Raw genomic sequence first — 13,195 nt, 5'->3', positions numbered from 1 at the left:
GGATTTACATAGCCTTTCATCACAAATATTTTTTATTTCTCTTTTATTTTTCTCTTATTTTTTTCTCACATCAACAGCACTAGATTATGAACTGTTGTATATTTCTTCTCAAGTTTGATGTTAGGGGTGAGAGCTATGGACACAAACGCGCGTTTTAAAAACGATGTAGCAACTTCAAGGGGGCGAGAACTTAATCTTCCAAACCGAATTTGGCCTTGAAAAATTCACCAAATCTGATAAGTCAGGGAAAAACGGATGTAACTTTTTCTGTAGATGTCCGTAGAGTAAAAAAGACATCAAAATCAGAATCTGTATGCAAAAGTTTTGCCTGTTTTACCGGAGGCACTCCGGGTCACCTATCAAATTGCAATCGTTAGCATGAGATATTCTGAAATTCATAAAATATATGTAGAAATTTGGATGAAAAAAAATTTTATATGTAAATCAATAAATCATTGAAACAATTCAGTAATCAACAATTCAGCAAAAATAGTCATTAGTGATGGGTCATAATTGTGACCTGTCACTTATGACTGTCATAAGTGACAGGTCACAGTTATAACCCATCATGATGACCCTCGGTAAAAAAAAGGTTAAAATAATAAAATATCTGGCTTCCTTCAGAATGCACCCGAGGGTGAGGTGGTAAGGTGGCTATGCACGCGAAAGTATGTCACTGGTTCGATCCCCACGAAACATAGAGCATAAGAACAGTGTTAAAATAGAAGTGACATATGACGAATGATGATGGCCCCTACGTGGGATGGCTCGGGTAAAAAAAATAATTTTTTGATGTCCAGAAAACACAAAAATTGTTCATAAGAGACAAGTCATAAGTGACGGGTCATAAGACCCGTCACTTATGATCTCATTGGTGACAGGACATAACCCGTCACTTATGACGAGTCATCAGTGGCGTGTTCGAGGTGACAGGTATAGGACCCGTTACTCGTAACAATTATCACCCGTCACCTATCGTCACACTCAACTCATGCTTGCCATGCGCAATTGCATATGGTCCAACTTTGCATTTAGGAAAAGAGAAATTTTGTCAAAGCGACTGTTGCTATTACATCATTTCAAGATTATGATAGCTTGGCATTGCAGTAGCTTTTGAAAACAACTTTTTTTTGTGGTATATCATTTAGTTGTAAGCATATTATTTTAGAGAAAACATGACATAGGTACTATAATATTCATAAAAACTCCACTAACACAACCATATTTTGTGCAGCACCGCAATGGTAAATTGAACCAAAATACTTATAATTGAAAAGATTTAGCTCCACGGATTTGGATTTCAATAAGTATCCAGTTTTTTTGTTTAATGCATGTATTATTAAATGACATCTATTTGAGAATGGAGAAAAGTTTCTTTGATGCAAATAAAAATGTTGAGTGAGAAATTTGGAAATGGCTTTGTGTTTTTCAGTTTTATAAATAGATTACAAATTAGTACCGTAGCATTATTTCTCTAAATATGTGCATAGGTGGTGCTTCTAATTGAAATGAACTACCACTTTCATAGAATCAATGAATGCAGATGGACTATCATAGATAGTTTCTTAGGACCCCTCACTGATAAAATACGTTTAGACGGTTGCTAAGACAGACGTATTTGTAACATGACAGCCGTCTAGGTGTGCCAAAATTCACAAATGGCTTTTACATATCTATTTGTTTCTATCATATAGATGTAAATAGATTTTCTTAAAAACCGTATGTGATATTGTCACATATGATTTTTTTTAAGATTCGTTTATATCTGTATGATAGACACATACACATGTTTTGAAAACTCGAAGATCGGATACTGTTTTAAATTTGACTGCGCGTCTCTCTTTGCTCTTTGGCTTCCCATACATATAGCCCGCTCATATCCCAAAGTTCTTTGGCTTCCCATACACACAATAGCTCATCTCCCCTCGCTCACTAAATATAAAGCGACAAGGAGTTCATCTTCCTCGCTCTCCTTGTTGTCATCCCTGAGCCCATTCTACGATGGTTAGATAGGGTTTTTTTTCACATCGAATGAGCGAGATCGGGGCGCCGAATCCCCTTCCCTGCACTAAGGTGAGTAACATAGGGTTTCCATCATAGTTTTATTAGGGTTTGTTTCGATCTATTTAACTAAGGATAATGTGGTATTTCCACCGCAGATCTGCAATATCTATATTCACTGCTATCAGGCGTTGGCAGGATGGGGTTGTCACTACCTCAGAATGGGTATTTACAGACAGATTTTAAACCCGATCATATAAGGTTATTGGTTTCGTCTCTACAAAAATATCTATGATATCGAGTTTGTTACAAATGGTTTTAGAACCGTCTGCAATACACATACTCGTAGATAGATTTTTCATATAACTGTCTGTATGTACTAAGAGTCAAAGACGATGGTTATTTAAACTCATCTATGATTACTAAGATGGGCTCGATAAGGTTAACGAGTCGTATCGTGCCTGCCCTCGTGTCGTGCCCTTGGCCAAGACATGGCCTATCAACCACCGTGTCGTGTTGGATCAGCCCAGGCACGGTGGCATGGCAGGCTTAGCGGTACTCTGAAAATAGAAAAAAATAAAAAAGTAGCTACAAAATTGAAAAAAATATAGAAAATAGATCAAAATGAGCTTTATTGATATGTTGTCTCGCTAGAAACCTTTCTATACGAAGGAAAAAAGATGTCATAACCAGTCCATGCTAGACTTAGTAATGAAACAAGTCTCAAACTTCACTTTATCCGTTGAAAAATCAACAAGATAGAGCTTGCCCTTCAAACGACCCGTGAAAGCTATTAATGAGTCCTCCTTTCTAGAAATGGTCACACGCTCGTTAGTAAAAAGATAATTATAGCCTATTTCATAGAGTTGTGACACATATAACAAATTGTAGCTTAAGGACTTAACAAGAAGTACATTGGAAATCGAACGACCATTTGAGATAGCAATTTTATCGAGACCCATAACCTCTCTTTTCCCATCATTACAAAACACAATATTTTTATGTGATCCTCCATTTTATTCAAATAATGAGAACATACTTTTCTCTCTGATCATATGATTTGTGCATCCACTATCAAGCACTCAACTTGTTCCACCAGAGGAATATGTCTACAAAACAAATTAAGCTTTTATTTTAGATATCCAAAGTTTTTTAGGTCCTTTTATGTTAGTCAAGAGAACCTTTGGTACCCACACATTTTTTTTCACAACACGATCTTTTGTGCGGACACCAATATATAGAGCAACCACTTTACCAAGGTGGTTTCTCTTAAGCACATAAGAGGTATAGAATGTAGATTGAGGTGCATGGCCTTTGGGCTTCTTGGTTTGTGTGGTGAGACCAACTTGATTGTCTCCTTTGATGAACTTGAGGCACACCTTGCCATTTATCACAACACGTTCATTCTCCTTGCCTTGGCTCTTATCATATCCAAGCCCTTGCTTATTCTTAATTCCTTGACCACTAACAGTCTTGTAGAGGACATCCTTGGATTCACAAGTCTTGATGCATCCATATTTTATCAAGCCATTTAGCCTCTAATTTTTCTTTTGTAATTCTTGCAAGGATTTAATATTAGTAGCACAATCATTTATATTAACATTATAGAAACATGAACAACCTTGACTAGTGGATATATTAGAAAGCTAAGTTGCATCATTAGAGGAGGTGCTACTCTATAGGACACCAAATTCCACTTCAAGAGCTTTATGAGTTTCATCCAAACATTTGAAATTCTCTTGAAATATGTCTGGCGCCCTTTAGATTAGCACTAGATTCATTGGCCAAGCTTAATTGCTTGGTTAAATCCTCAACCTTCTCCTTCTCTTTAGTAAGGAGTTTCTCGAGTTCAAGGTTTCTTTCTTTTCAAAAGGACAATTTAGGTTCTTGCCATCGCGTCAATTACGGTTTCAATATTTGCCACTGCTTGCGTAATATTCTAGTGCTTGCCATCGTCTTCGAAACCTGTTTGGATTCTGACACCACGCCGAAACGGAACCCAGACGCCATCTAGTCAAGCTGTTTGACCGTGCCAAATGACATGGGATGCCCTTTGTGCTTATTCAGTATATGCCACTGGCTGATTGTGGGCACGGTTGAAGGGAAACTTGGTACTTGGAGGGAAATTTTGGTGCCAAAAACATTTTGGTTCTATATAAGAAGGATTGGATCTCCATTTCTTCAAGAGAGAGGATGTCAAGGGAGGGAGGGATGAGCTCTTGGAGCTCTGGGAGCTCACAACAGGCAACAAAAAATAGCTTTAGGTGTGATTGTGGATTGAACATAGTGAGAGTGAAGGCTGGAACGGATAATAATCTTGGGCGTTGGTTTTTGAGGTGTGCAAACTAGAAGGTGAGTTTCTTTTTTCTTTTCTTTTTTTTGGTTTTTCTTGTATTTCCTTTTTTTTCTTCCTTTTACTAGTTTTTTTCTTTTGTTAGTCATCCTTATGTTCTAGTGCAGTCAGGGGGTTGTGCTTTTTTTCTATGGGAGGATCAGTTCAATGCATATTTGGAGACTCTGGTGCTCGGAGATGCTGGCAGGGAGATGAGGGAAGTGAAGAACAAGCTTGAGAACCTGACCATTCAGATGCAAGAAATGGCAAATCTATGCAAGAGAATGTCACTGGCAGCTACTGATGGCGAAGACATCCACAACAGTGTGCAAGAAGTGAAAAGAAATGTTCAAGAGATGAAGAGTAGTGTAGACAATGTAAAATTGATATGTTGTATCTTACTTCGTTGCTGCATTGTATCTGCCATGTCTAGGTAATGGAAGCATGTACTCTTTAAAATCAATGGAAATGTTATGGATCATCTCAGATAATGGGAATTTGAGGCATTGAAATGCATACCAACATCAAGAATACTATACTACAAGCATGCATTTGTCCATGCAACTGCAAAATATTACAAGCATACATAGTCTTCAAATGGATGCAGCTTCCTTTTCCAAGACCTTCACCTGTGTCTTGCCCTTCTTGGTTCCTTCCTTCCTGCGCTTGCCCTTGTTTGATGCTGCAGTACTGTCAATTGTAAAAATAAAAATACACTTAGCATCTGGGGCACTGATGTCTAGAATGTGAGCATAGAAGCATACCTAGACTGAGTAGAAGAATCTTTCTTGGATTTTTTTGGTGCAGGAAGTCCTGGAGTAGCAGTTGGATCATTGCTTGAACTCTTGCTTGATTGATCAGATGCAAGCCCACGAGTGCACTTGGGGTAGTGATGTCCTAACTGGTCACACCTGCTGCATTTATGCTTCCTCTTTGAACTTGGCTCATCTGAACCCTTAATCCTGTCAGCCCTTGGCCTCCCTGGTTGTCTTCTCACTAATAATGGCCTCAAGACAAAGCCAGGGTCTATTGCAGGCCACTCGCTCTTATCAGTCATAGGGTATAGTATTCCTTCATAAGCTTTTCTGAACCTCTCAATTGAGTAGAACTCATGAACATAGTCCTCCATCTTATACTGTCTGATTGTCACTATGAAAGCTATTGCATGAAGACATGGGATTCCAATCAGCTGCCATTTGCCACAGGTGCAGGTCTTGTCATGCAAGTTAACCACATCTCTATCTGGATTACCCTGAGAGTCTCTATACCTGACCTCCCCAAGAATACTTGAACTCCTAACACCTGAGTAAGTGGCAATAGCTCTAGTCAATGCAGTCAACTTCTTGAGGACACTTGGTATGACGATTTTCTCAGTGTCAAATTTCTCACAAAGACCCCTCCTGTGATCAAACTTCTTCATGATGAGCTCTCTGATCTTATCCATCAAATCAACTATGTTGAGCATCTTGTACTTCTTGATCCAGGTATTAAAAGATTTTGAGAGGTTGTTATTGACATAATCAACCTTGGAGTAAGTTGAAAATTTGCTTCGAGACCACAAAAGACTATGATTCTCAGCCAGAAACTTAACTGCATTGGCATGTCTAGCAATGAAAGGCCAATGCTTGTGGTAGGCTTCTTCAGTATAACTCAGTCCAAGTGGCCACATGTGCCTCTCATAGTCACCTCCCTTGAACTTCTTCCTAAAATTCTTGAACAAATGCCTGAAACATTCTATGTGCTCTACATGTGGATACACATTATTCACACCTTTAGTTATTCCCTTCCTTGCATCAGTGCTTACTACTAGGCCATTGGGCTCACCAACTGCCTTCTTCAGGTTATTGATGAACCACTCCCAATTATCAATAGATTCAGGCTCAAAGACTCCATAAGCAACAAGGTATATGAAGTTGTACCCATCAATTGCACAAGCTGCAGCAAGCTGTCCCCTTTGCCTTCCTATCAAATGAGTTGAATCTATAGCCAAATAAGACCTACAACCTTGAAGGAAGCCATCAATGCATAGCTTCAGTGCAACAAAAATCCTCCTAAAACAAACCTTTCCATCCACAACCTCTGTATCTATATCTACAATACTGCCTGGCATCTTCCTTTGAATCTCCTCCTTAAATGCATACAGCATTGGATAGCTCTGTGCATAATTTTAAAAAATTCTGTCAAGTGCCATCTCTTTGCCAGCAAACACCCTACTATACTTTACCTCAATGTGAAAGTGCTCTTCAATCTTTGTCTGCAGTTCCTTGGGACCAAGGTGGGGGTTAGTCTTCAACCAGTCAATTACTCTATCAGCAACCCATGGTGAAGTGGCCATCTTGTCATCACATTTGTTGACAGATGAACAGGTATGGCCAACATCATTGATTTTCACCTGCAACACAAGAAAGATTTATACGATAAGTTCAGAACCAAATGGAAGTATAACAAAATTCCACCTGCAACACAAGAAAATTCCACATTACCTTGAAATATCTCTTGTCGCTTGTCTTAGATGCATGAATCCTCCACTTACACTCCTTTGCTTTACAGTGCACTCTCACCCTATCCAAGGAAGACTTCTCAGTTTGATACTGGTAGTCATTAATGAGAGAATGGTGTCTCAGCACTTTCGTGAATGTTGCAGCATCTGAAAATATAGTACCTTTATCAACACATGGATTTTCATAGTTGAAAGCATAATCAGTGTAGTCAGACTTGTCTTCACCTATTTCATCATCCCCCTCATCTGGTTCATAAGCACTATCTGGTTCATAGCCACTATCTGATGACTCACCACTAGTGTGACAGCTCCTATCACTATGTACTTCAATGGAGTCAGCATCAGATTCCTCTACCTCCTCAGCATCTGCTTTGGCCTCACCTTTAGCACCTTCAGCTGTTGTAGTCTTAGTTTGTGCATCTGGTGGAGCTGCATCTCTGGCCGGTGGGGTGCAAGGAATACCATATGAACCTACATCTGGAGTACCCTTTTTGGTTCTTTTGCAATTGCTCGGTTTCTCTGGGCTAGGAATAAAAGTCAAAGGGCCATGGAAATCCTCTATTTTGACTGAAATGTACAAGGATTATGAATCCTTACAAAGACTGAACGCTTTCTGTAGGTCATCCTCAGTCAGCAATGGCTCAAACCTAGAGGTTTCACTAGCCTTAAAAAGCATGGGAACCATCTGTTTTGATCCCCACTTGACCTCATTGCCTAAATAGTCAAATAGACTGACCAAATGCATGCTCCTGCTGTCGACCACCAGATTCAGGGTCTTCCCCTTCCTCCACATTGGTGGCTCATCATCTGGTTTGCTTAGAAAGGTAGGAACACAAAATGCTATCCGCATCGCATGGCCAGGATCCAAGCTACAAGTAAGCACTGAGCATTACTACATTCACAATCTACCGCATTCTACCCATGTTAGATGAAATCTCAGAAGGGGATGGCAAAGGGTTACACAGACACAAAGGGGAAATCTAGGTATAAAAGCTTGGTTGGCAGTTGACCATACATGCCACCTCAGCAAAGTAGTAACGAGCTGTGACGAAATGAGACGGCGGTGTCAAAATCCAAACAGGTTTCGGAGGCGATGGCAAGCACCAGAATATTACGCAAGCAGCGGCAAATGTCGAAACTGTAATTGACACGATGGCAAGAACCTAAATTGTCCTTTTCAAAAATAAGCAAGTTCGCTTGCTTCTCAAGACTCTCCTCTTGACTTTCTATTGTTTCTATTAGTTCTTCCATTTTACTTATGATATTTTTATTTATACCTTTAAACAAGCTTTCACAATCACTATCTCTATTGCTATCAATATCTAGAAGCTTTGGTTGTGATTGTACCTTCCGTCCCTTTTCCATAAGGCAAGTGGGTGTGTTTGTTGGGGTAACGGGCAGGCTACGCTAGCCTAAAATAAATTTTTTCTATCGCATTCACCTAGGAAACCATGTTAGTAGGAGATCATAGATCATTACCACTCGACGTGCAGTGCAGCAGAAGAAGAGTTGGAGTAGACCAATCCAATGTCGTGCGCGTCAAACTCCTCTAGTAGTTTCTCGATCAGATCCGCAACCAACCCTGCGTAGGTGGTCACTCTCCCCGACCAACTCCGAGTAAGTGGTCGTGCTCCTCGACTAGTTCCTCAACCAGCTCTGAGTGGTCATGTCATGATGTCCGACCAGATCCGAGTGGTCACAATGTGCTCCTATGATCAGACGAGTAGGTATATCGACCAGTTCGTCACGGCTGGCGACCAGTCTCGAACACGTCATGATCAACTTGTCGAGAAAATTAGCACAGCAATAGCAGCAACGCCTCTACGACATCCACACGTATTGGGTAGAAACGTCAAGCGCTGATGTGCTAGCACTGCACGTATGGCTAGGGGTTTGGGAGATCGTATAGAAGGCTGCGGCTAGGGTTTTGGAGTGGCTCAACCTTCGCACGCCCTACCCACGTTTCTCCTCATATAGAGCTTGCCAATGGGCTCTCACGTTAGAAGCCCTTTAGGACTCTAACTTCTCATGGATCACGATCCAATCAAAACCCATATACGAATCCAATTTGCATGTTTTGTTCCAACCCATTAAGTGTGTGACCTGTTAGATTCATGTACAAACGGCTATGACTCGGAAACCCTTTCCAAACCGAAATCAATAGCGGTCCCTAGCAGGACATGTTGACTCCCGAGTATACACAAAAGATCATATCGGCTGAATCTTGATATACACATACACCGATCCCTTCGCCTCATGATACAGTCACGCTCAAGGCGAGATACGTACCACCCTTGTGATAGCTCGAGCATTCAATCGATCAAGTAATGGATTCATCATAACTAACTCGTTAATCAAATTGGCATGGCCATGCACTTCTCGATCCAACAACCTCAAGGGGCTCAGAGATATCTCTCCCGTTATCAAGGAGGGGAAAATTCCATCTTCATCGCCCACACCCCATGACATGTTTCATGACAAGCCCAAAAATTACCTTTATGACTACCCAGTTATGAAATAACGTTTGGCAGCCTCAAAGTATGCCACTACATTCTAAGAATCAATGACGATCTCAGGTCTTAGGATCCTGCAGGTACACCATTTGAGATAACAACTGATGGCACATCATAAATAACAATTCCAGCAGTATCTCAAGGTATGTTATCCAACATCATGTTCTATAACATAAATGTTCACATTATTGACTTAATATCTCTATACCTATGATCCATGAAATATGATCATCAATCAATACATGTGCTGGTCTTATGTATCATCACAATAATATGCGATCAGGGATCGACTAAGAATAACATCATGATATAAACAAAGAGTTTCATAAACAAATCACATACTTGCCAATCAATATAAAAAGTAGTCATTCTTGTTATAATATATTATTCAAAAGTACATTAACATAGACGTGTGATATAATCATCTTTATGATTGCCTCTGGGGCATATCACCTTCAGTGTCATCGTCGTCGCTCATGTTCACTAAAAAGTGACTTTTTTTGGAGAAGAGGAGTGGATGGTGATGGTAGAAACCCCTTCATCATTGGAGTTGGAGACAGAATCGTTGGAGTCCCACTCCTCGCTGATATGAGTTTGGCCCGAATAGATCTTCTTGTGGGTCTTGCACTTGTCCTTCTTGTAAGGCTTATTCCTCCTCTCTTCCTTGTCCTTGTTCTTCTTCTTGTTGGGACACTTGGCTATAAAATGGACAACTTCACCACACTCACAGCAAGGTCTCTTGGATTGTCTTCTCTTGGACTTATCTTTCTTGTACTTGCTATAGCCACCCTTGTTTAAGAATTTCTTGAACTTCCTCACAAAGGGAGTGATTTGTTCATCATCGGAGCTCTCTTCTTTACTTGAACTTGATTCTTCAACTTTCTTGCTCTTGCTTGCCTTGAATGCTACTTCTTTTGTCTTAGAGCTTGAGCATTGCTTGACTAGGTTAGGTTCTTTACTTCCATGGCTTCTTCCTCCATGAGCTCATGAGCAAAAATTCTACCAAGCACGTCTTTAGGTGTGAGTATCTTGAAACTTTCCTCTCTCAAAGGAGAGTAACCAAGGTAGGATTTCTTGGTGCGAAAGCTTTGAACAATCTTCTCACCAACTTGTAGTCATCTAGCTCATCACTTCCCATATTTGAATCTTGTTCACAAGCACCATCATGCGATCATACATCTCTTGAGGGGTTTCATCATCTTCCATCACAAACCTTTCCAACTTTCCTTTTAAGAGCTCTATCTTTGACTCTATCACACTGTGATGCCTTCATGTACCACTTGGAGTGTGTCACATATCTATTTTGCCTCTTTGAGTCCATAAACCTTGTTGAATTTCTCAAGACTCAAGGCACTAAGTAGCATGCTTGTTGCTTGAGCATTGTGGTGTAAATTTTGCTCTTCCACGGGAGTGAGTGCTTCATCTTCATCCAGTAGCTCAAAACATGTATACACGATCTTCCAAATACTTGGATGAAGAGAAATTAGATGCATTTTTATTGTGTACCTCCAAGTGCCATAATGTGTGCTGTCAAAGTACGGTGCACGCCCAGATGACAGTGATATATAAGAATGAGATGCATTCAATTCATCATAATTGAAACCAAATTCAACTCCCTTGTTCTTGCCATTACTCGACCTCGAAGAATCATCCTTAGGACTCTTCAGGCTTTCCAAACATTTCTCCCCATCCACTGACATCTTCAATTTCTCCAAGCGGTGAAGCCTTGTAGAAGATTAGACTCTGATATGAATTGAAAGATCATGATGTTGCCAAGAGGGGGTGTGAATAGGCTTTCCTGAAAAATTAAAACTTTTCACTAGATTAAACAGAATACGAAACCTTTGGATTCAATCCGGAAGTTTCGAGCTCAACCTGGACCTTCCGGATATAGAGTATGAATTCAAAAACAAACAATGCCTAGGAACTTCTAGTTGAATTTATATGTTACCACAGGTTACAAGAGATGTAGTAATTCATGTCAACAAGTCACCGGTAGTCACAAACACACAACCACGTAGATCAAGGCGAATTGACCAAAAGTCAACTAGAACATGACCAAACACAAGAAAGTAAGCAAAGAGACAAGTGATTTGTTTCTCAAAGTTTGGATCCAAGGATCCTACATCTCCGTTGAGGAGCTCACAAAGAGTCAGAGTCTATTTCAACCCTTTCCCTCACACAGCGACCACGAAGATCGAGCTCGGACTTACACAAGTGTCCTCTTTCCTTGCGGAGGTGAGGAGATGCCTTCACAAACTTCTCATGACACTCCACAAGCTTAGTTGTTCAGCAGGTGACTCTTAGCCGTCTAGGAGGATGAACCTCCAAGAGTAACAAATGCGATATTGATGAGGCTTGACGAAGTCTTCAAGTGCTCAAAGATGGGAGTGTTGTTCACTAGCACATAATCTCAAATCCCTCACCCAACTCTCAAAACCTAGCAAGAATTGAAGCCAAAGGAGTGGGGAGAGCTCTAGAGATGCCTTCAATGAATTTGTCTCAGGTTAGTTCACAGCACTTAATGAGTAAAGGGGATGAGGGGGTATTTATATCCAACCCCAAAAAACTAGCTATTACTGTGCATTCTGGCCTAATCTGGAACATCCTAATTAACTCGGAACTTCTGGGTTGAATCAACAGATCACCACACAGGACCATGGGCCGAAGCAAATCCAGAACATCCGGACACCTGGAACTTTCGGGTTGAACCAGGAACTTCCAGGTTGAAGACTTAGATCAACCCAAGGACCCCTTCCTGGAACCGCATTTGGAGGTTCCGGTGAACATCACCAAAATCCAGAGGTTCCGGACCCATCCAGAACTTCTGGAGTGGTTTATAAAAACACAAACCGAGTTCCCTCGCTCGGAGCCTCATCCAGAGGTTCTGGCAATCCAGACATTCCGGATTGCACCCAGAACTTCCGAATCCATAAAGAGCTTCAACCCGAGAACCCTATTTCGGAGAGATCCCGGAGGTTCCGGCTATCCGGAACTTCCAGAATAGCCTAGAACTTTTGGGTCCAGAAAACATAATAAAGATTCTCGGTGTTCGTGGGGTGTTTTGTGTCTCTCATCTTTAGGCCAAATGGATACTTTGAGCACTGAGATATCTTCATGTCAGACTATACACATCCATCTTGATAGTATGGCATACGTAGACTCAAATTCAAAAATAAAATAAATTTAAAACTATTGGATAGCCATGTGCCGATTCTCTTTTCTTTTTGAGGGACGTCAACATCATTTAATTTCTCCAATAGGACTAATACCTATTCGTAACCTCGATAAACTCATTAGTCCCTTAATTATTTGTCATCAATTATCCAAAACCCACATAGAGAGTCTAAATGCACTTTCACATGCTGATAACCATGCATGCGATTTCTCGGCGTCTTGATCCATGAATGGAAATATAGAATTTATTTGTTGAAATAGGAAAGTGGCTACTAGCTAGCAAGTAGATAAAGAGAGTTGGGTGGCTGATGGGATCATAGGAGCTTGGGTCGGTGGCTATTTATAGCCCAAGACGGGAGGTGGGTGGCAGGTTACTTTAGAAAAAAATAAAGAAAAATTATAAAAATAATAACAATAAATCAAAAATAATAGGGACACATAATTAATTCTAAAAATGAGTATTATTGATAGGTTGCCTTATTAAAAACCTTTCTAGCAAAGAAAAAAAGAATACAACCTAGCTTAGAAAATTAAAAATTACACGTTCTCATTAACAGCTGATACGAATTTTTGAATGAATCTTAAAGCTCAGTGTTCTCTGTAATGTGTTGCATTCGCACTTTAGCTTGTTCACAGTTTTTTACTATGGTGAGTATTTTCACATCTCACTTG

At 40.3% G+C, this 13,195-nt stretch overlaps 1 protein-coding gene across 1 annotated transcript; it reads right to left on the bottom strand.

The window, feature by feature from the left end:
• Positions 1-4,926: 4,926 nt before the first annotated feature.
• Positions 4,927-7,683, bottom strand: LOC133906007 (uncharacterized). Its single transcript, XM_062347815.1, has 5 exons — positions 7,494-7,683; positions 6,817-7,400; positions 6,558-6,725; positions 5,098-6,488; positions 4,927-5,023 (listed from the first exon to the last, which is right to left on the bottom strand). The coding sequence occupies exons 1-5, from the start codon at positions 7,681-7,683 to the stop codon at positions 4,927-4,929; spliced, it is 2,430 nt and encodes an 809-aa protein (XP_062203799.1).
• Between the last annotated feature and the right edge of the window lie 5,512 nt (positions 7,684-13,195).

The sequence above is a fragment of the Phragmites australis genome, chromosome 23, assembly GCF_958298935.1.
Source record: "Phragmites australis chromosome 23, lpPhrAust1.1, whole genome shotgun sequence".
In the NCBI taxonomy this organism is placed as follows: Eukaryota; Viridiplantae; Streptophyta; class Magnoliopsida; order Poales; family Poaceae; genus Phragmites; species Phragmites australis.
This window is presented reverse-complemented; position numbering and strand designations above follow the sequence as displayed.